Genomic DNA, 21,778 nt, shown 5'->3' on the forward strand with positions numbered 1-21,778 from the left:
TGGATAAAATCTGGACTGTATGTTTCACTTCCGTACTGAATCTCTTGTCATGCAAGTGGGAGTATTGCACAAAGAAAAGATTGAATTCTATGTACCGTCATACTGTACTTCAGAGATTCTTCTTGGCCTTCCTTGGAAGCAACGCCATTCTCCCAAACTGGATTGGAGAACTGGAGAGATTATTCGTTGGGGACAATCCTGTGAAAAGCTTTGCCCCCAATCAGTTCAGTCTAAAATTGTTTCTCATCCTCCTCCTTTACCTGGCCTGCCACCACCTTACCAAGATTTCTCTGACATTTTCTGCAAGAAACAGGATGAGTCTCTGCCTTCACATCGTCCTTACGACTGCCCTATTGATCTTATGCCTGGTTCCACTCCTCCTCGTTGAATGATATATCCTCTATTGGTTCCTGAGACCAAAGCCATGGCTGAGTATATCCAGTAGAATCTCCAAAAGGGATTTATCCATAAGTCATCTTCTCCTGCTGGAGCTGGTTTTTCCTTTGTTGGAAAGAAGGATGGCTCACTCCATCCATGCATTGACTAAAGGGGACCTAACAAAATCACGGTCAAGAACCGTTACCCTCTACCTCTTATCTCTGAAAATTTTGACCGTCTGCGTGGTGCCAAGGTCTTCTCCAAGTTGGACTTACATGGAACGTATAATCTCAAAGCCAAACTGGAGAAATCCCTGTTCGAGAAAACTAGTCTTCTGTTTCTTGGCTACATTGTCTCTCACATCAGGGCCTGCAGATGGATCCAGATATATTGTTTGCAGTATTGGATTGGCCACATCCTTTAGGTCTACGTGCTATTCAACGCTTTCTGAGATTCACAAACTAATATAGTCAATTTATCCCACATTTTTCATCCTTGGTTGCTCCAATTGTGGCTTTCACTAAGAGCATGTAATCCTAAATCTTGACCTCAAGAGGCTGAAGAGGCCTTCTCCCATTTAAAGTCTGCTTTTGCCTCTGCTCCCGTACTTACAAGACCATGATCAGGAGAGACCCTTTGCTTTGAAGGTTGATACCTCATCTTTTGGAGTGGGTGCCGTTCTTACTCAGAAAAACACCAAGGGCAAGAGTGTTACTTGTGGGTTCTTCTCTCCTGCTGAGAGGACTTACTCCATTGGAGATCGTGAACTCCTTGCTATCAAGATAGCTTTGGAGGAATGGCGACATTTATTGGAAGGTTCTTCTCATTCGGTCATCATCTACTCCGACCATAAGAATCCTCTATACCATCAGTCTGCTCAGCGTTTGAACCCCCTGCCAGGCAAGGTGGTAACTGTTCTTTTCTAGGTTCAACTTCTTCATTCACTTCTGTCCAGCAGACAAGAACATCAGGGCTGATGCTCTCTCCAGGTCCTCTGACGTCATTGGTTTGGACTCCACGCTTAGAGACTTATCTTCAGCATTTTGTTTCAGCTCGCCAAGAAGATTGGGTCGATTTCTGGACTGAATTCTCATATAATCATAAGGATTCCGAGTCCATGAGGTTGTCTCCCTTTTGTGTTGTCTACTGACTCCATCTCCGTCCTCCTCTTCCTCTCCCAGTTTCCTCCGGTGTGCCTGCTTTTGATGAGCTGGTCCGTGACTTTTCTACCATCTGGCAACAGACCTGACAGTCATTGTCCCAGGCTTCTTCACGCATGAAGGCACAAGCAGATAAAAGTAGAAGACCTCCTCCATCCTTCTCTCCTGGTGACATGGTGTGGCTTTCATCCAAGTACATCCGCTTCAAGATCCCCTGTTACAAGCTCGGTCCTCACTACCTTGGTCCCTTCCAGATTCTATAAAAAATCAACCTTGTCTCCTACAAACTCCGGCTATGTGCTATGTTACGTATTCCCAATTCCTTCAATGTCTCTCTCCTCAAGCCCCTTGTCATAAACCGGTTTTCTCAGAGCAATCTTGTCCCCACACCTGTCTCCGGCTCTTCTGACATCTTCAAGGTTAAAGATATATTTGCTACAAAAACTGTGAGAGTTAAACATTTTTTTTGGTCAAGGGTTACGGTCCTGAGGAGAGATCTTGGTAGCCTGAGGAGAATATCCTGGACCTTGACCTTCTCAGGAGTTTTCTGACTTGTAAAAGGAGGGGGAGACCAAAGGGGGGGTACTGTTAAGTTATGCGCTCTGGCCGCACACTCTGGCCGCGAGCGCGTGGTCCAGTTTCCTGCTGCTGCCGGCGGGGCTGGGACTCGCATCTTGGGACACGCCCGCATGCAAGCCCCAGTTCGTTACTCACCTGGCGCTTCTCCTGCCCCCGCCTCAGCCTCTCTGCTCCAGCGTGCATGCCCCCATCCCCTAGGGTCAGTGCGCTCATTAGTGTAATTCACCTGTGGATCATTGATACATTCCTCCACCCTCCTCACTTCCCTGCCAGATCTTTGTTGCCTTGAGCCTGAGAGAAAGCATTCCTGTTATTGCCTTGCTGTGTATCTGATCCTTTGCTCTGTTACCTTGCTCCTTGCCGCCTGCCTACTGACCATTTGCTACGCTCCTGACTACGCTACTGTGCCACCTGCCCTGACCTTCTGCTATCCTGACTATGAGCTGTCTTATCCCTCCTGTGCCTTGCATCTCCTCAGCCGCCTGTGTGGTTCATTCGTGCCAGGGGTAGCAACCTGGGCGCCGCCTGCCGCAGAAAGTCCATCCCAGTGGCACCTTAGACTCCACTCCCTGGTACGGTCCGAGTCATCTGCCACACAGGTCCAGCGGATCCTCATCCACCAGGGTTCCTGTCTTCTGAAATGTGTGATACAGTTTTCCACCAGAGCAGCCCTTTAAATATGTTGTATGGTTTAGAAAACTAATTGGAATAAGGTATTGAGTTAATAGAGGAGAGTACTTAATTATTCGCTTCCATTGATTGCTGGAGAAGAGAGTTACTTCTAAGAGCACCTCTACCTCTCTTGAAGACAACACCAGTGCTTAAGATAAAATCTCAGGAGAGTAACCAATAAACCAAGCAAAAATCAAGGAAACTAATTACTAGTAAAACTAAGGAAAGCTGGTGGTATAAGACACCTGAACGGTCCACCATGAAAAACTCAACTAACAAATAAATACTGCGTGTCGTAAGCATCGTCAATTGTCCGCTCCAATGGAAATGTATACAAATGTGGATGATAAACAGCAGCTAACACTGTAAGGATCTCTATGGGTGCTTATAGAAATTATGGATAAATGTAGTAACCATTCATATGCAGCCATATACACACAAAAAAATGCTCACCGAGAGATAGAATGTTTGTAAACCACCAACCAACAAAAGCTAATGTACCAGTTTAAGTTAATGCCCCTTGAAGAGGACGCCAATCTGTGTTTCCATTATCTGTTCTCTGGCCCGTAGAGTGATGTTATTTAAGTTTTACAGTAAAAATTGTTATGTTATATGCACAGGAATGGGAGGGCAATTTATGACTGGCATACTCTCTTTGGGGCTTTTTGAACCACTGTGTCATGCAGCCACCCTCAAGCCCTTCACTAGGGATAACATAGAGTATCAGTGTTTTCCCAAAGTAGTTTACTACATGACAATCCACTGCTCAGCATTCTGGAAAGATAGTGATAAGGAGGAGAGTTCGTTAGGCATGCATGGTGCTCTCTCTGTTGTAGTTTATGGGACTTTTTCTGTGTGTTTCTATGATCCATGTCCAACCCCTACCTTTCAGACCTTTATAGTGTCATATACTGAATAAAAATTACTGTTACAGTTTTATTGTGTTTTTGATGAGCTGTCAAAAAAAGAAGAAAAAAAAAAAGAAAAGAAAAACATATGTCCTTTTTTATTTTCCATTCTTTTTAATTCCCTCTTGGCTTTGGTTTAAAAAACTGAATGGAAAAACTGCCACAAAAGGAGCTTGGAGCTAGCAATTACAGTTAACACCTGCTAGAAGGTATAAATCAAAATAAATTAATCTCAGAGGAAGACTACACCCCCTACATATGAAATCCCCAACCTCCCTTTCCCCATCATAAACCCCACCAATTTGGAAAGCACAAACCATGTGACTTGTGCAACAATAGGTAAAGTTCTGGTAACTGTCCCCCTAAATGTTTAATTACACTTAAGCAATGTTCACACAAAATGAAGCTTTGCAAAAATGTAAAAACTTTTGCATACCAGAAGACTGGCATATGAACATTTCCTTTGGTTAATTATCTCTTTAAGATAAAATTAGCTATATTATCTTGTATTTTATACAATGTGTTTGTTTTTGGTTATTTAATTCTTTGCTCATGAAAATATTTTTGTTTTGTTTTGTAGGACAAGGAAGATGACAAATCTGATACTTCAAATTCTCAGCAGCAGAAAAGCCCACAAGGACTAAGCGATACAGGCTATTCATCAGATGGTATTTCTGGTTCACTTGGAGAAATTCCAAGTCTAATACCAAGTGATGAAAAAGATTTGACTAAGGAACCAACAATGAAAGATTCTCTTTCACATGAAAACAGTCCTTCTAGTCCTTCGGATTTAGCAAAGCTGGAAAGTACAGTTTTATCAATCTTAGAAGCTCAAACAAGTGTTCTTGTTGATGGAAAGTTAAGAAAAGGTATTGACTTGTATGGGAAATTTGGTGGACAGACACAAGACAGGAGTAGAACTAAGATATTGCCAATTACACCAGAATCCTGCAGTTCAGAGGAAGACCTTGAAGATATTCAGGAAGAGGAAGAAGAGACACTAGAAGAGAATGGAAAAAGGGGGTTTTCATCCCGAAAATCTCAAAAGGAGGTCATAAGCACAGCAAAAGATATAACCGTACGCAAACGACGTGACTCAATAGATGACAGTAGTGAAAGTGAAAATTCACCAGTACCACAGAGGAAAAGAAGAGCTAGCAATGGATCATCAAGTAGTGATGACTACAAACATGATGATAGTCAGGGATCTGGAGATGATGAAGATTTTATACGAAAACAGATTATTGAAATGAGTGCTGATGAAGATGCATCTGGCTCTGAAGATGAAGAATTTATTAGAACAAAATTAAAGGAAATAAGTGCTAGTGAAAATCTGAAGAAAGAAACTAAATCAAAACCAATACCTGTAAAGTGCAAGAGATTAACCAAAAAAAGCAGTGCAAGCTATGATGAGGATGGAATCAGACGACACTCATGGCATGATGATGATGAAGAGGATGAAGATGAGGAAACCTATGATGAAAGCCCAGAACCAAAATTTAGAGAAACTAAAAGCCAAGAAAATGAAGAGCTTTCGGTAGGTGCTGGTGGAGGCCTTAGAAGATTTAAAACTATAGAGCTAAATAGTACAATGTCTAATACATACACCGAAGAGGCAAGCAATCATTCTGCCATATTGTATTATGATGAAGAGCCAGAATTAGAGATGGAAAGCTTAACAGACTCCCCAGAAGACAGGTCACGTGAAGAAAGATCATCTAGTCTCCATGCTTCAAGTTTTACTCCAGGCACTTCACCAACTTCTGTTTCATCCCTAGATGAAGACAGTGACAGTAGTCCAAGTCACAAAAAAATATCAGGAGAAAGCAAACAGCAGAGAAAAGCAAGGCATCGATCTCATGGGCCAGTGCTGCCCACTATTGAAGACTCTTCTGAGGAGGAAGAATTAAGAGAAGAGGAAGAACTTTTGAAAGAGCAGGAAATGCAAAGAGAATTGGAACAGCAACAAAGAAAGAGTTCTAGTAAAAAATCCAAAAAAGACAAAGATGAACTAAGAGCGCAGAGAAGGAGAGAACGACCAAAGACACCTCCGAGTAACTTATCTCCTATTGAAGATGCTTCTCCAACAGAAGAATTGCGTCAGGCCGCTGAAATGGAAGAACTCCATAGATCTTCATGTTCAGAATATTCACCTAGTATTGAGTCTGAGCCAGAAGGATTTGAAATTAGTCCTGAGAAAATAATAGAAGTTCAAAAGGTCTATAAATTACCTACATCTGTGTCATTATACTCTCCAACAGAGGTAACCTCTAATATTGCTGGACCAGAGATTAAAAATGGACAACAGACTCTAAAGAGTGCCGAAGAAGCTTATGAAGATATTATATGTAAAGCCAAATTATATCACAGTGATAAAGAAAAAGAAGAAGTCTTTGAAAAAGAGCCTTTATATGGAGGGATGTTAATTGAGGATTATATTTATGAATCCTTAGTTGAAGAAAATTATGATGAAAGCTTGGATACAAATATAATAGGAAGTCAACATCATATATTTGACCAGAGACTACAAGAAGTAAAAAATTGTTCTGCAAGTGAAATTCACACCAATGTCTCTCAGCCTATTGCAACTATAGACAGTAAATGCTTCAAAACAGAAACATTCCATTCTATGGTGCCTCAAGAAGACATTGTTTCAAGTTCTTATATTGTTCCAGAAAGCCATGAAATAATTATTGTAGGGAGCACAGATGAAAAGCGATGCCATGAGGAGGCTACTGGTTTTTATGATATTATTAATAGCCAGGACATGCAGCTAACCCCCGGATCCAGTCCTACTCAACATAGAAACGAGTTTAGCATGAAAACGGAGCAGATATCTTCTATGAATGTGAATTCATGTAAAACTGAAAATATTATACTTACTGCTTCAGTGGAGACATCTTCTCTTAACCCGATGTCTATTCCTGACGTTAAAATAACTCAGCATTTCACTGCAGAGGAACCTGAAGAAGATGTGGTTGTTGACTTTAGTGGAGAAAAAGCCTCTGACTATGCTGCTTCAAAACACACTGAAGTATCCATAAATGGCAAAGGTGGCTTTATTGGACATACATCTTCTGATGCAGAAAGTGTTTCATCATTGGTTTCTCACATATCTAAAAGTGACACAGAGCTTAGTGAAATGCCAACACCCGCTTTAGCTACTGATATGTGTACAGCAGATCATGTAATAATTTCAGTACCTGATGTTGCTCAAGTTACAAGTTCCCAAACTGTACCAGTTTCCTCCGCTGTGTGTATCACAGCAACAGAACATGTTAGGTCCGTTCAATTAGAAAGTAAAAGCAAAGAGCATCCAAATGGAACAACACATGCTTTTCCTGAATCTCTAGTAAATCATGTGCAGCCAATAGCCATTGAATCCATAGTGTCAGCAAAGCACATAGCGACTTCTACAGCAGTTACAACAACAACCCCTAATTTGCAATCTGTCATGTCATCGGTTCCATCAGTCACATCAAAGGTAATGTCTTTCTTCAAAAGTTCTTCTGATTCGACTGATGCTGTAAAAACTCAAACTTCAGTTTATCCACCACCCCCTCCTCCACCCCCACCACCACCGCCACTGCCCCCAGCAGCAACCCAAAAACCAGTTATAGGTTCAAAAAAGAGGCCAGCACCTAAAATTCCAACAGCAAAACCAAAACCTTCCACAATAGGATACACCAGTGAAGAAGTTCAGAAAAGTTTCCCATTAAAAACCAGTTCAACTCCTACAACCAGGCCTCATGCTCCACCTCCACCTGTCCCTCCAAAACCATCTTCTATTCCAGCTGGATTGATATTCAGTCATAAGACAACTGAATTCTCAAAACCTGAGAATATAATAAAACCCTATGAAACCCCAATTGCTATGCAAAAGAAAACAGAAGCACAACACAAAACACCAGCAAATTCTATACACACCAGTATGACTTTGAACTTAGTTTCTTCTACAGAATACCAGTTGCATTCTCCAACATCACCTCTTTCTCCCCATTCAAATAAATCATCACCTAGACTAACCAAACCTTCTCAAGAAACCTATGTTGTTATTACTCTGCCATCTGAGCCTGGAACCCCAACTGAAACTGATTCTTCCTACACAACATGTTGGCCACTTCAGACATCTGCCCCTGAGCAGGTTCCACAAATAACACAAACAGTGTGTTCTACCACACCTCTCAGTATAAATAAAAAAGAAACAGTAAGTCAACCATCGGATACTCTTCACAGTTTATCACAAATAACAACAGATGTTACCAAGACTACTGTTTCTTTACCTCAAAGCACAGTCTTCGAAATCACTTGCATTCCAGCTGTTTTTCCAACTGAAAGAACAGTAACAGTTCAATCACAGATAAAGCAAGTTGGAAAATCTACTGAGTCTAATGATATAATAGACCTACGCACCTTGAACAAAATTGATTATATGGTTAAAGATTTTGAGATTGATAGTTGCATGGACCTCTCTACCGCAACAACTGAGGGTAAACGTCAGTCTACTACTCTTAGTTCTATAAATCGACCAATAAGTGCTGTCCAACCTGCTATAGTAAACCTCAGCACTGCATCTTCAGTAATTTCATCAATGTTGCTATCTACAGAATCCCTTACAGGAATGACAAGCTCAACTACTGTGAGTTATACAACTAGTTTGGAGAGTCTTGTTGACTTGGGAAATTCAATGAAGGAACCATTAAAACTGACAACTTCTAAACAATATGAAGAAGAAAATGAGACATATCCCATGGAAGTAGAAGTGCCAATTAATTTATCGGTGGGTGTCCTAGCACACTCAATAGCTGGACCGACAAAAATCTTTCCACTCACCTCTAGCAGTATAACAAACGGCTCTACTGACATTTCTACCTCTCAAGAATCAGTAGATAGTGGAGTAGTGGATCTTAGCACAACAAAATTCCTTAGAACAATGGTAACTGTGGATGATGCATCGTCAGCAATTATCACTGAAATAATTGAAGATGATAAACCTGTGGACTTAACAGCAGGTAGAAGAGCTGTGTGTTGTGACATGGTGTCCAAATTGCCGTTTGGAAGAAGTTGCATTTCACAACAACCATCAACTACTTTACCTGAAGATCGTTTTGGATATAGAGATGACCATTATCAATATGACCGTTCAGGAAGTTCAGGTTTTAGGGGTGTTGGGGGTATGAAACCTTCTATGTCTGATACAAATTTAGCTGAAGCAGGACTCTTTTTGTATAAAAGCAAAAACACTTTTGATTACCCTATTGGAATAGCTGATGTTGCTGTAGACCTTACATCTGGGAAAATGACTACAGGTCAGTATGATGTGCCAGCAAATCTTTCTTTAAAATGTGATTATGGTGTTCCCCATCTCATTTCCGGGTGATTATTATTTTTTTGACATTTTATTTTCATTTATTTCTTTATTGGCACATTGTGGCAAGCTCTTTTGGAGTACTGGTGTATTTTATTTCCTTTTTCATCATTTGTATGTTTTGCTCACAGGTTCATGCATGTGCCTGCATGTTCCAATTTTAATTTTGCTTCCTGTCCAAATAATCATTAACCTGGAGATTTGCATGCAATGTTACCCATGTATTTCATCAAGATTGGATGGCTCACCAAACCACCAAACATCAATGTTTTTAGGAAATGGACTATAACTGTACCCCTATATTTCAGGTGAGGCTTTGGATTACAAAACCAAGACAACAGGTCCTTACCCTGAGACACGACAAGTCATTTCTGGCCTCGGATTAAATGCCCCCCAGTATTCACAAGCACGCATGACTGCATCTATGGTCCCACCATATGGTTTGGGAAGTGCTTTAAGGTCATCTAATGGAGTTGTTTATTCTTCAGTTACCAGCCCAATTCCTTCAACATTTGCAATCACTACACAACCTGGCTCAATATTCAGTACAACAGTAAAAGATTTATCTGCATTTGTTACTACTGACACAGTTACTTCCTTTTCAAGTTTAAACCAAACTCAGCCACTGACAAGAACAACTAGCATATTAACATCTTCAGCGGGTGATGTAACCAATGTAATGTCTGTAATTGATGCTAGTTTGCAAGCTTTTCCTGTGGATGTTGCAGCAAGTACACAAGGTGAACTTGTTTCTATTTTGACATCAGAATCAGAAACTTTCTCTGAAATGGCTGACGATGAATCTTTTATAATACCATCAGATGATGGTAAGCAACAGCACCTACATTATCAACGTGAGCTTTTAGAGCTTGAAAAACTGAAACAACAGAGGTTAGCTGAAGAGCTTGAATGGGAACGTCAGGAAATTCAGAGATTTAGGGAACAAGAGACGTTTATGGTCCAGAAAAAACTTGAAGAATTACAGTCAATGAAACAGCACCTGTTGTATCAACAGGAGGAAGAGAGGCAAGCTCAGTTCATGATGAGGCAGGAAACACTGGCTCAACAACAATTACATCTGGAGCAAATACAGCAACTTCAGCAGCAACTTCATCAGCAATTAGAGGAACAGAAAATAAGACAAATGTATCAATATAGTTATGACTCTGAAAATGTGCAACCTCAAACAACTTCTGAGCAAGGGATTTTAGAAGGTCAGTATTCAGCACCAGAAGAAGGACAGTTCTGGACTGGTGACCATACTGCAACTACATCATCAGCAGTCGCAGGCCGTGAAATGTCACCAAGTGATGCATGGTATGCTGTACAGTCAGATAGTGTTTCACAATATATTTCAAGACCAGGGATACTAAATTCTGTTTCAGAAATGTCTCTAAAAGACATGGATATAAATGAGGAAAGGCAGCTTAAAAAAAGAAGTTCCATGCCCAGACTATGTGGTATGTATGAAGAAATAGATGGGAATATGCAAGAAGAAACAAGATCTTACAAACTTATTGCTGATAGTGGAGTCCAAACTGATGATGAAGATGGAAATGATAATAGGTATACTGGCAGAAGAAGGAGATCCAAAAAAGGCATTGATACAAGTGTTCAGACTGATGATGAGGATCAAGATGAGTGGGATATCCCCACAAGATCAAGAAGAAGGTCACGTACAGGAAAATACAATGATGGTAGCACTGATGCTGATAAATCTAGACTATTTTCCAAAGTATCTAGTATAGCTGTGCAAACTGTTGCAGAAATTTCAGTACAAACAGAACCACTTGGAACAATAAGAACACCCTCAATAAGGGCAAAAGTTGATTCAAAGATTGAAATAATTAAACATATTTCTGCTCCAGAGAAGAGCTACAAAGGTGAAAGTTTAGGCTGTCAAACAGAAAACGATTCTGATGGACAAAGCCCACAACATCTAAATGATATATCACAAAAAGATAAAAGACGCCCAACACCTTTAGAAATAGGTTATTCTTCACATCTTCGGGCTGACTCATCACTGCAGGTCGCACCTTCTCCTCCTAAGTCTCCTAAAGTACTTTATTCACCAATTTCTCCAGTTTCCCCCACCAAAGCACTAGACTCTGCTTTTGTTCCCTATGATAAGACAATGGGGGAGGACATTGGCACTAACAAGCCATATGCTGATAATGTACAGGGTCCACCACCAAGTCCAAAATCTGCAAAGGTCATGCAACGCTCTATGTCAGATCCAAAACCCTTAAGCCCGACTGCAGAAGACATTGCTAGAACACAGTTCCAGTACTCAGATGGATACTCAGTAAGATCCTATTTCTTTTATATAAGTATATTCATATGCATTTGAAATAAATTGCTAGTATTTTCTAGATTAGATATAGTGTTGAATAGCTTAAATGGGCACTGTCAGATCCAAAAACGTGTTACTATATGTTGTTACAGATAAAAATGAAAGACCTTTTGGAATATGGTTGTTTAAAAAGTTTTGAATATTTAATAAAAAAAACTGCCTCTGAAAATCCCACCACTAGGGGTCCCCATACCTACTGAGACACTAACCAGTCCTGCATCAGCACCAGCCTTGTCCATAAGTCATGGGCAAGAGATGACTCATGGACAAGGCTGCATGAGCAAACACAAAAATCAACTCCCACCACCACAGGGGAGGGACACGCCCCTTTCCCTGAGAGAATTTCTAACACTGTGAGCTAATGAAAAGAGATATTTTATATATATATATATATATATATATATATATATATATACATATGGTAGGGGCATACAAATAAGATGTACATGGTCAGGATTAGGTTCTGAGTAGCATATTATTTTTATAAATTTTTTTGTGGGATCTGACAGGTCCACTTTAAGCTGTTCAGTTACTTTGTTTGTATTGCACTTTCTTCATCTTCATCTATTGCCTGCTGGAACAGCCTGCACTTTCTTATTTCTTGATTCATCCAGTATATAATAACTGCATAAGAATGTTATAAAGATTTGTCAGTCAATGTGTAGGCAGAATTTTTTGAACATATTAACCCCTTCATGACCAGCCCATTTTCACCTTCATGACCTGGGCATTTTTTGAAAATCTGACCACTGTCACTTTAAACATTAATAACTCTGGAATGCTTTTACTTATCATTCTTATTCTGAGATTGTTTTTTCGTGACATATTCTACTTTATGTTATTGGTAAAATTTCACTGATATTTGCATCCTTTCTTGGTAAAAAATCTAAAAATTTCATGAAAATTTAGAAAATTTAGCATTTTTCTAACTTTGAAAGTCTCTGCTTGAAAGGAAAATGGATATTTCAAATAAATTACATATTGATTCACATATACAATATGTCTACTTTGTGTTTGCATAAAAAAATTGAAAATTTTTTACTTTTGGAAGACACCAGAGGGCTTCAAAGTTCCGCAGCAATTTTCCAATTTTTCTCAAGATTTTCAAAATCGTTATTTTTCAGGGCCCAGTTCAGGTTGGAAGTGGATTTTAAGGGTCTTCATATTAGAAATACCCCATAAATGACCTCATTATAAAAACTGCACCCCCCAAAGTATTCAAAATGACATTCAGTAAGTGTGTTAACCCTTTAGGTGTTTCACAGGAATAGCAGCAAAGTGAAGGAGAAAATTCTAAATCTTCATTTTTTACACTCGCATTTTCTTGTAGACCCAATTTTTGAATTTTTACAAGGGGTAAAAGGAGAGAAATCACCCAAAAACTTGTAACCCAATTTCTCTCGAGTAAGGAAATACCTCATATGCGTATGTAAAGTGTTCGGCGGGCGCAGTAGAGGGCTCAGAAGGGAAGGAGCGACAATGGGATTTTGGAGAGTGAGTTTTTCTGAAAGGGTTTTTGGGGGGCATGTCCCATTTAGGAAGCCCCTATGGTGCCAGAACAGTGGACCCCCCACATGTGACCCCATTTTGGAAACTATACCCCTCACAGAATGTAATAAGGGTTGCAGTGAGCATTTACACCCCACTGGCGTTTGACAGATATTTGAAACAGTGGACTGTGCAAATCAAAAATTTTATTTTTCATTTTCACAGACCACTGTTTCAAAAATCTGTCATACACCAGTGGGGTGTAAATGCTCACTGCACCCCGTATTACATTCCGTGAGGGGTGTAGTTTCCAAAATGGGGTCACATATGGATATTTATTGTTTTGCGTTTGTCAGAACTGCTGTAACAATCAGCCACCCCTGTGCAAATCGCCTCAAATGTACATGGCGCACTCTCCCTTCTGGGCCTTGTTGTGCGCCCCCAGAGCACTTTGCGCCCACATATGGGGTATCTCCGTACTCAGGAGAAATTGCGTTACAAATTTAGAGGGTCTTTTTTCCCTTTTACCTCTTGTGAAAATGAAAAGTATAGGGCAACACCAGCATGTCAGTGCAAAAAATTTATTTTTTTACACTAACATGCTGGTGTAGACCCCATCTTCACCTTTTCATAAGGGGTTAAAGAAGAAAAAGCCCCCCAAAATTTGTAAGGCAATTTCTCCCGAGTACGGCGATACCCCATATGTGTCCCAAAACTGTTGCCCTGAAATACGACAGGGCTCCAAAATGAGAGAGCGCCATGCGCATTTGAGGCCTGAATTAAGGATTTGCATAGGGGTGGACATAGGGGTATTCTATGCCAATGATTCCCAAACAGGGTGCCTCCAGCTGTTGCAAAACTCCCAGCATGCCTGGACAGTCAATGGCTGTCCGGCAATGCTGGAAGTTATTATTTTGCAACAGCTGGAGGCTCCGTTTTGGAAACAGTAGCGTACCAGACGTTTTTCATTTTTTGGGGGGAGGGGGGCAGTGTAGGGGTATGTGTATATGTAGTGTTTTTTACTTTTTATTTTAGGTTAGTGTTAGTGTAGTGTAGTGTTTTTAGGGTACAGTCACATGGGCAGAGGTTCACAGCAAGTTTGCCGCTGGAAGTTTGAGCTGCATCGCAAAATTTGCGCCATCTCAAACTTGCAGCACTCACTGTAAACCTCCGCCCATGTGAGTGTACCCTGTACATTCACATTGGGGGGAGGGGGCAAACATCCAGCTGTTGCAAACTCCGAGCATGCCCTTTGGCTGTCCGTGCATGCTGGGAGTTGTAGTTTTGCAACAGCTGGAGGAACACTGGTTTGGAAACACTAAGTTAAGTAATAAACTTTCAAGTGTTTTGCAACCAAACTTAGTGTTTCCAAACCAGTGTGCCTCCAGCAGTTGCAAAACTACAACTCCCAACATGCATGGTCTGTCAGTGCATGCTGGGAGTTATAGTTTTGCAACAATTGCAACAGCTGGAGGCACTGAGGTAGGAAACGGACAATGTTTCCCAACTAGTGTGCCTCCAGTTGTTGCAAAACTACAACTCCCAGCATGCCCAGACTGCCCAGGCATGCTGGAAGTTGTAGTTCGGCAATATCTGAAGGATCAGATGTTGCCGAACTACAACTTCCAGCATGCTTAGGTAGTCTGGGCATGCTGGGAGTTGTAGTTTTGCAACATCTGGAGGTCCACAGTTTGGAGACCACTGTATAATGGTCTCCAATCTGTGCTCTTCCAGATGTTAGAGAACTACAACTCCCAGCATGCCTGGACAGACTGAGCATGCTGAGATTTGTAGTTTTGAAACATCTGGAGGAGCACAGATTGGAGACCATTATACAGTGGTCTCCAAACTGTGGGCCTCCAGATGTTGCAAAACTACAACACCCAGCATGCCCAGAAAGCCAAAAGCTGTCTGGACATGCTGGGAGTTGCAGTTTTGAAACTCTCAGAGGCAGCAGTGAGATCGCTTTACGGCGATCTCACTGCTGCCAATGAAGATGCCGCACTGCTGCCGGAAACTCACCTCCGGGACGCAGCGCAGCCAGGACCGCATGGAGGACGCCGGGACCAGCTGATAGCAGCGATCGCTGGGGGGGGGTGGGGGATGAAACCCCCCGTGGTCGCATGGTAAGATTGCTGGCTATCAGTGATAGCCACCATCTTTCCGGGCGCTGCGGGATGCCATGAGTAGCGGCAGTAATGTTCATGACGTACCTGTATGTCATGGGTCGGGAACACCTTGCCACCCATGATGTACAGGTATGTCATAGGTCGGGAAGGGGTTAAAGCATTTTGCAATAATTAAAGCCAATAGCTCATCACAGACATTGCTAGCATATTACAGTAGAATGCTTTCCATGCGGCTGCCAGGTTAAAAGCTGAGCATAGCTGACAGGTGATAAAGTGGTATGATCTTCACACATGACTTGATTTATCATAGGGATATGCCACCAATGGGTTTGGTGAGACAACACAATTAATGATGTAGACATTTTACAGTTATTTTAACTTTTACCAACAAATTGGTTTCATGCTAAACCCCTGGTGTATAGCATAAATAGAGTATAATAAATGCACACCAATTTATCCCAATGTTCCAGCTTTGAACTTATTTAGACTGTGTCTTAAACAGTATGTATGTCTTCTCCCAATTCACCGGTGTAATAATCAATTCAATAATTGATGATAATCATTGGAATCAAACTTCAAAACTCACCACACTAAAATGTGTAAGATACTATATAACCCTTTTTTCTTGTTGTTCCACTGTTCTATGTAAACTATTCTTTTGTAAAGTTATTCAGTTATCCTCTTATTCTTGTTATTAAGTATCTATTATGTAAATTGAGCACACAGCCGGTATAAAATCTATAAATATTGAGTAATGGGCACTCCTAGCGACCCGATGTCAACTAGTTACCATCTTTTCCTTCACTTAATCTGTCCACTTAAAGAGGGCAGTGTTTAAACAGCTCACATTCAAATGGACTTGCATCAGATATCTATAACATGCTTTATAATTTGACTATACAGTATGTGCATCAGCCTCCCCTAGATCCCTTCCTCGGTCGAGAAAAAAAAATGTATAGAATATAGGCCTATATTCTAATGGTTTTGCTGCAGAGGAAGGGTTCTAGGGGATGTGGTAAATACTATGTGACCATCATGTGGTATTTTACAGATAATGGAGGGTTTCACTACTCAAAATGTTGTGACACTGTCCCCTTTCATTTGACACTGTATGTGCAGCGAAGGTTTACGACCAGTTGTTAATGGGCAACAGCCACTTAAAACATGAGACCAATTTACACAACAGTCTCCAAAAACAATGGCAAAAATACCAAGAAAAATTAAGCCTTTGTTAAGAAAAAAGGAAAATTGGATAAAAGTTGGTTTCACACATGCATATTATGGATACATTTTTGGCTTTTATATGATTACATCTGTTAGTTCAGGCCATTAGATTCGCAGTCAGGCCAGGACTTGTGGCTGTTATAAGGACACAAAGGTACAGGGATACAATTTAAGTGACAGGTCCTCTTTAAGCCCTAGACAACATAGGATGTAAATGTATGCCCAGGCGGCCTGGTAATTAATACACCAGTGCTGTCCTGTAGTGTTTACTGTCTATGAAGTGCAGAAGCTGCTATCAGCCGCTAATGACGAAAACCCTTTTAGATATTGTGAAGGCTAAAAATTAGGTGCTAGTAAGCTCAGGGTACTCATCTGATACCCCCCTCCCCCACTTGCACAGTTGCCAGGGTCTAATGAATTAAAATGGCAGTCAGAGGTCTCCTGCTTACCTTTGCGCCAGCAATTTCCTCCCTTCTACTACAGTCTGAATCTGGCAGGCTGTACTAGGAAAGTGCTGATAACACTAATCAGTGCTATGCTATGGGACACAATCTAATGGGGACCAAGAAAGTAAAAAAAAAAAAAAAAAAGAGTTTTTATATATATTTAAAAGCCCCTCTCTTAGTAAAAATGTAAATCACCTATTTTTCCCATTTTACAAAAAATGAATAAATAAATAAGCATATTTAGTATTACTGCATATTAGAATGTAATGTTTATGATCCCACATGGTGAAAAAAATAGTGAAAAAAAGTATATGTGTAAAAAATAAATTTTGGTCACACAATTTATGTCTGAAAAAATGAATAAAAAGTGATCAAAAAGTCATACAGCCCCATATACACAAAAATAAAAGGCTATAGAAGCCAAAGCAAAAGCAAAAAAAAGTAACTTAAAAAAAGTAGTCAATAATAGAAAAGCTATGCAAATGTATATGTATCATTTTAATCGCACTGACCCACAGAATAAAGATAGTGTATAAAAACTAAAACACTCAAATGAAAAGGCTAAAACCAGCTGTGTCCTAAAGGGGTTAAGGGTACTATAAATCTTCTACAAGAGCATTGGTCCTGTAGGCTGTATCATTAAAGGTTTTATCTGGCGAAAATATATATATGTATTTTAATTAGCCCAGGCTGCCTGCATTACTTACTTCCCGCACTCCTCCGATGCCTCTGGTATTGCCGCTCCCTGCCTGTTGCCAGGGTTCATGTGTCACAGTTCAGCTCAGAAAACTGCTAGCCACAGCTGGTCTTCTGCAATCCAGTAGATTTGCAGCCAATATAAAAATGGTCCCAGACTTTCACAACAAAACAGGCACTTTCTTTAAAAGCTTTAAATATTTATGTAAAATTTCAGGTTACCATTACTTTGCAATGGACAGCAGAAAAATTCCAACCTATGATGTCAGGTAGAAATGCATCAATCTCCTTTTGCTGGTGTCAGCAGATGGTCAAGATTAACAGCAAGGTTGCAGTACATGCTTATCTTCCTCACTCCTAATACAGTTGCAATTCTCCTGGAGGCAGCACTATTGCATAGCGCTTGTGATGTTTGGGGTCAGCACCGACCACAGACACAGCAAGCGCTGTACAATTGGACCATCTCTGGGAGAACAGCGGAGGCAATAGTAATGAGAGGGTAAGTATGCACTTTTTATCCCCCCCCCCCCCACTCCCTTCTTTCTAGGCTATACACCTTACATAAAGAATACATGTTTTACTTTTCCTAGTTGTACATAAAAAGATTTTCTCCTAGACAAAGTAACAATGAAAACATTATTACTTTGTCTGATACATATATGTTTATTGCTTTTCCTCTTACAACTTTAGCTTTCCCTATATGGTCGAATAAAAAAATCCTTAATAAAGACATATTTTACTTTAAACTCCTGGTTCCTGTGACTTGTCGTCCCCGCAAGAACTGCCCACTGCCAGTTACTAACTGAGTTCAGACACAGATATGGAGAAGGTTGGCCCATCAGGCAATCCCTGCTAGGATATTGTCACACAGGAACCAGAAAGCAGGGTTACAGGTGGGGACAGGGAGCCATCATAATGCAAGCTGTGGGGGATCAGGGTCACTAAGTATGTTTTATTTTTTATGTTTAAACTGGCCCCAGCCAATAGTAAAAAAAAAAAAAAAAAGTAGTAAAATTGTCTTGTATTTTCTGTTTCACATAACAAGGTTGTTTGCATGAAAGATAAACAAAAATAAGACGTTCATAAAAAGAATTAGGGCACGTTCTTAATATAATATACAGGGACGTTTTTATTCTGAGATATTTTCATTCTGGGGCTGAGACATGGAAATTATGTCTCTTTGGGCCTATTGTTTTTTGGGCCTATTATTCTTCAAGTGTGCAAACACTCACACACAAGCACACTGTTTAAAAAAAGTTGGAATTATGTGTTTTTTTTAAACAGTGTGTGTGCTGACAACTGTTTTTACATAGAATTTTATAGTGCATTTATTAGATTAAAAAAAATATGCCCATAAAATAGGTGTACTGTTGCATATAGAAAAAAATCCATACATGAAATAAAATGTCAGTTTTTCCTCTATGTGAACCCAGCCGCATTTTGCACATTATAATAAATATAGTCTGTTTATTATATAACTTTAAGTGTTGTTTTCTTTATGCACCTGCAATAAACACAGACGTGCAAAATTACTTAAAATCTACACAGGATTTATAAGAGTTAGTGGTCACATAGTTGTAAAGCTGTGCTAGTCATTATTTGGTAACAAATAGATTTTTTTCTGTTTGTTATATATATATATATATATATATATATATATATATCAATTACAATGTGGATCGAAGTGGGGATAATGCTCATTTATGTGTACAGTATACATGAATAAAGAATTAGGTAGTACACTTACATCTATTGTTTTTTTTTTTTTTACCTCTGATAAATTACAGACTAAAACCAGTCAAAGTGGCACTCAAAAGAAGGTGAAAAGAACACTTCCAAACCCTCCACCAGAAGAAGCTGGGACTGGCTTGCAATCTACATATGGCACAGTTGGATCTGTTTCACGTAGAAGAATTTGTAGGACTACAACAATGGCTCGAGCTAAAATTCTACAGGATATTGATAGAGAATTGGATCTTGTTGAAAGAGAATCATCCAAATTGCGCAAGAAACAAGCTGAATTAGATGAGGAAGAGAAAGAAATTGATGCAAAATTGAGATATCTGGAAATGGGAATCAACAGAAGGAAAGAAGCTTTATTAAAAGAAAGAGAAAAAAGAGAAAGAGCTTATCTACAAGGTGTTGCCGAAGAGCGGGATTACATGTCAGATAGTGAAGTTAGTAATACAAGGCCAACTCGAATTGAAAACCATCTTGGTTTAGACAGGCCCCAAACTGCTCCGCAAACAGAGTACAGTCCTTATTTGCCACCACAGACTCAGACAGAAACTCCATTCGCACCTCAGACAAGCCCTTACACACAATACCAATACCAGACACCTACTTTGCATACTCAAGCTCCAACACAATTTCCTCAGCAGTCCCATTACCAATCATCTTTGTACCATCAACAAGTTTCATCATATCAAACCCAACCAACCTTTCAAGCTGTTCAAACTATGTCTTTTCCTCCTCAGCCACAGTCTTCTCCAAGTCAGCAGTCTTCTTATCAACACCCTTCACAGTTATTGCTATTGCAGCAAAAAGCAAGGCAAGGTGCATTAGATTTAGACTCTAAAATATCATCACATTATGACGTCATAAGAAATCAACCTCTTATAATTGCACCTGTTTCTACTGATAGCAGTTACTCTGTTTCTCATCTTGGCAGTAAATATAGCACATTGGATTTACGGTTAGGCTTAGATGAAAAAAGTAGCATGGCGAGTAGTCCAATGTCAAGCATTTCTGCAGATTCTTTTTATGCTGATCTAGAACATCATGCTTCCAGAAATTATGTTCTAATTGATGACATTGGGGAACTTACTAAAGGTTCAGGTTCTATGAGTACTGCATTTGGACTACATGAAAAAGAGCTTTCTAAAACTGATCGTCTTCTACGAACTGTAGACTCTAGAAGAACTCCTGAGGTAACAGACTTTTTAGCACCTATTTCAACATCTACTAGATTGCATACGTATGGGAAAGGGGATGAAGACTCAATGGAAGATCCTTATGAGCTAAAGCTTCTCAAACATCAAATAAAACAAGAGTTTCGTAGAGGTACTGAGACTTTAGATCCTCTGGCTGGCTATTCACCTTATTATCATTCAGATAGTCTGTATAGACACTTTCCAAAAAGTGAAAAATACAGCATTAGCAGACTCACACTAGAAAAACAAGCTGCTAAACAACTGCCACCTGCTATACTGTATCAAAAGCAACCTAAGCATAAAAAATCCATAATAGACCCAAAGATTGCAAAGTTTTCTCCAATTCAGGAAAGTAGAGACCTAGAACCTGACTATTCTAGCTATCTTTCTTCAAGCACATCTTCAATTCCAAGTATATCTTCAAAGGTAAGGCTGCTACAGGATGATATCACATATGGATTGAGAAAAAATATTACAGATCAACAAAAATTTTTGGGACCTGCCTTAGCTCAAAGTCTTGGGTCAACTCTTAATACAAATATAAGAACTGCCATGCAGGATGAAGTCGATAAACCCTATGTAAGTGGTAGTCGATCACGGCCTTCATCAAGACCATCATCTGTTTATGGTCTAGATTTGTCGATTAAAAGAGACTTATCTAGTTCATCTTTAAGACAGAAAGCTAATGAGTCAGAAGCCTTAGATGGAACATTTAGCCATGTAGCACCTTCTGGAAGAACAAAACCATCTAGTCTACCTATTAGTCAAAGTAGGGGAAGGATTCCAATAGTAGCACAAAACTCTGAAGAAGAAAGTCCACTAAGTCCAGTTGGCCAACCAATGGGAATGGCAAGAGCTGCGGCTGGACCCTTGCCACCAATATCTGCAGACACCAGGGATCAGTTTGGGTCTAGCCACTCTTTGCCTGAGGTACAGCAACACATAAGAGAAGAATCCAGAACTCGTGGATATGATCGAGACATTGCATTCATCATGGATGACTTTCAGCATGCCATGTCTGATAGTGAAGGTAACCAAGGAATCAGACTTCTATACCACTATCACAACACAAACCTTCAATTCTATGCATGCTATTAATTTATCTTGTAACTTTTAAACATTCCCTTTCTGTTGTGGATTCTCTGTGTTCTTTCGTTATGTAATTCTCTTCTATTCTGATTTATTTGAACATATGTTTTTTTATTTTGTTTTCCTGTTCTTCTGTTCTCATTGTTCTTTATTTATGCATATGCATATAACATGCTGTCATTGTATGCGTAACTATAAATTGGTGTTTTTTTATAATATTTATATCTTAGGAAAAGGCAAAATTTAATTCTTAGAATTGAATAAATGAAATAGGAAAGCCTTTTTTTTCCAAATTTACAAAAACATTCAAGTAATGTAATTTAGTAAAACAAAGTAAACAAAAGCCTAAACATTT

At 39.7% G+C, this 21,778-nt stretch overlaps 1 protein-coding gene across 3 annotated transcripts in view; it reads left to right on the forward strand.

Moving 5' to 3' along the window:
- The window catches only part of PCLO (piccolo presynaptic cytomatrix protein), a 376,472-nt gene that overhangs the window by 258,717 nt on the left and 95,977 nt on the right, over positions 1-21,778 (forward strand). For all 3 annotated transcript variants that reach the window (XM_056573406.1, XM_056573408.1, XM_056573407.1), the window contains exons 5-7: positions 4,278-9,006; positions 9,374-11,370; positions 19,189-21,364. In XM_056573406.1, coding sequence (XP_056429381.1) covers positions 4,278-9,006; positions 9,374-11,370; positions 19,189-21,364 — 8,902 coding nt within the window. The remainder of the gene's footprint in view (positions 1-4,277; positions 9,007-9,373; positions 11,371-19,188; positions 21,365-21,778) is intronic.

The sequence above is a fragment of the Hyla sarda genome, chromosome 4, assembly GCF_029499605.1.
Source record: "Hyla sarda isolate aHylSar1 chromosome 4, aHylSar1.hap1, whole genome shotgun sequence".
Lineage (NCBI taxonomy): Eukaryota > Metazoa > Chordata > Amphibia > Anura > Hylidae > Hyla > Hyla sarda.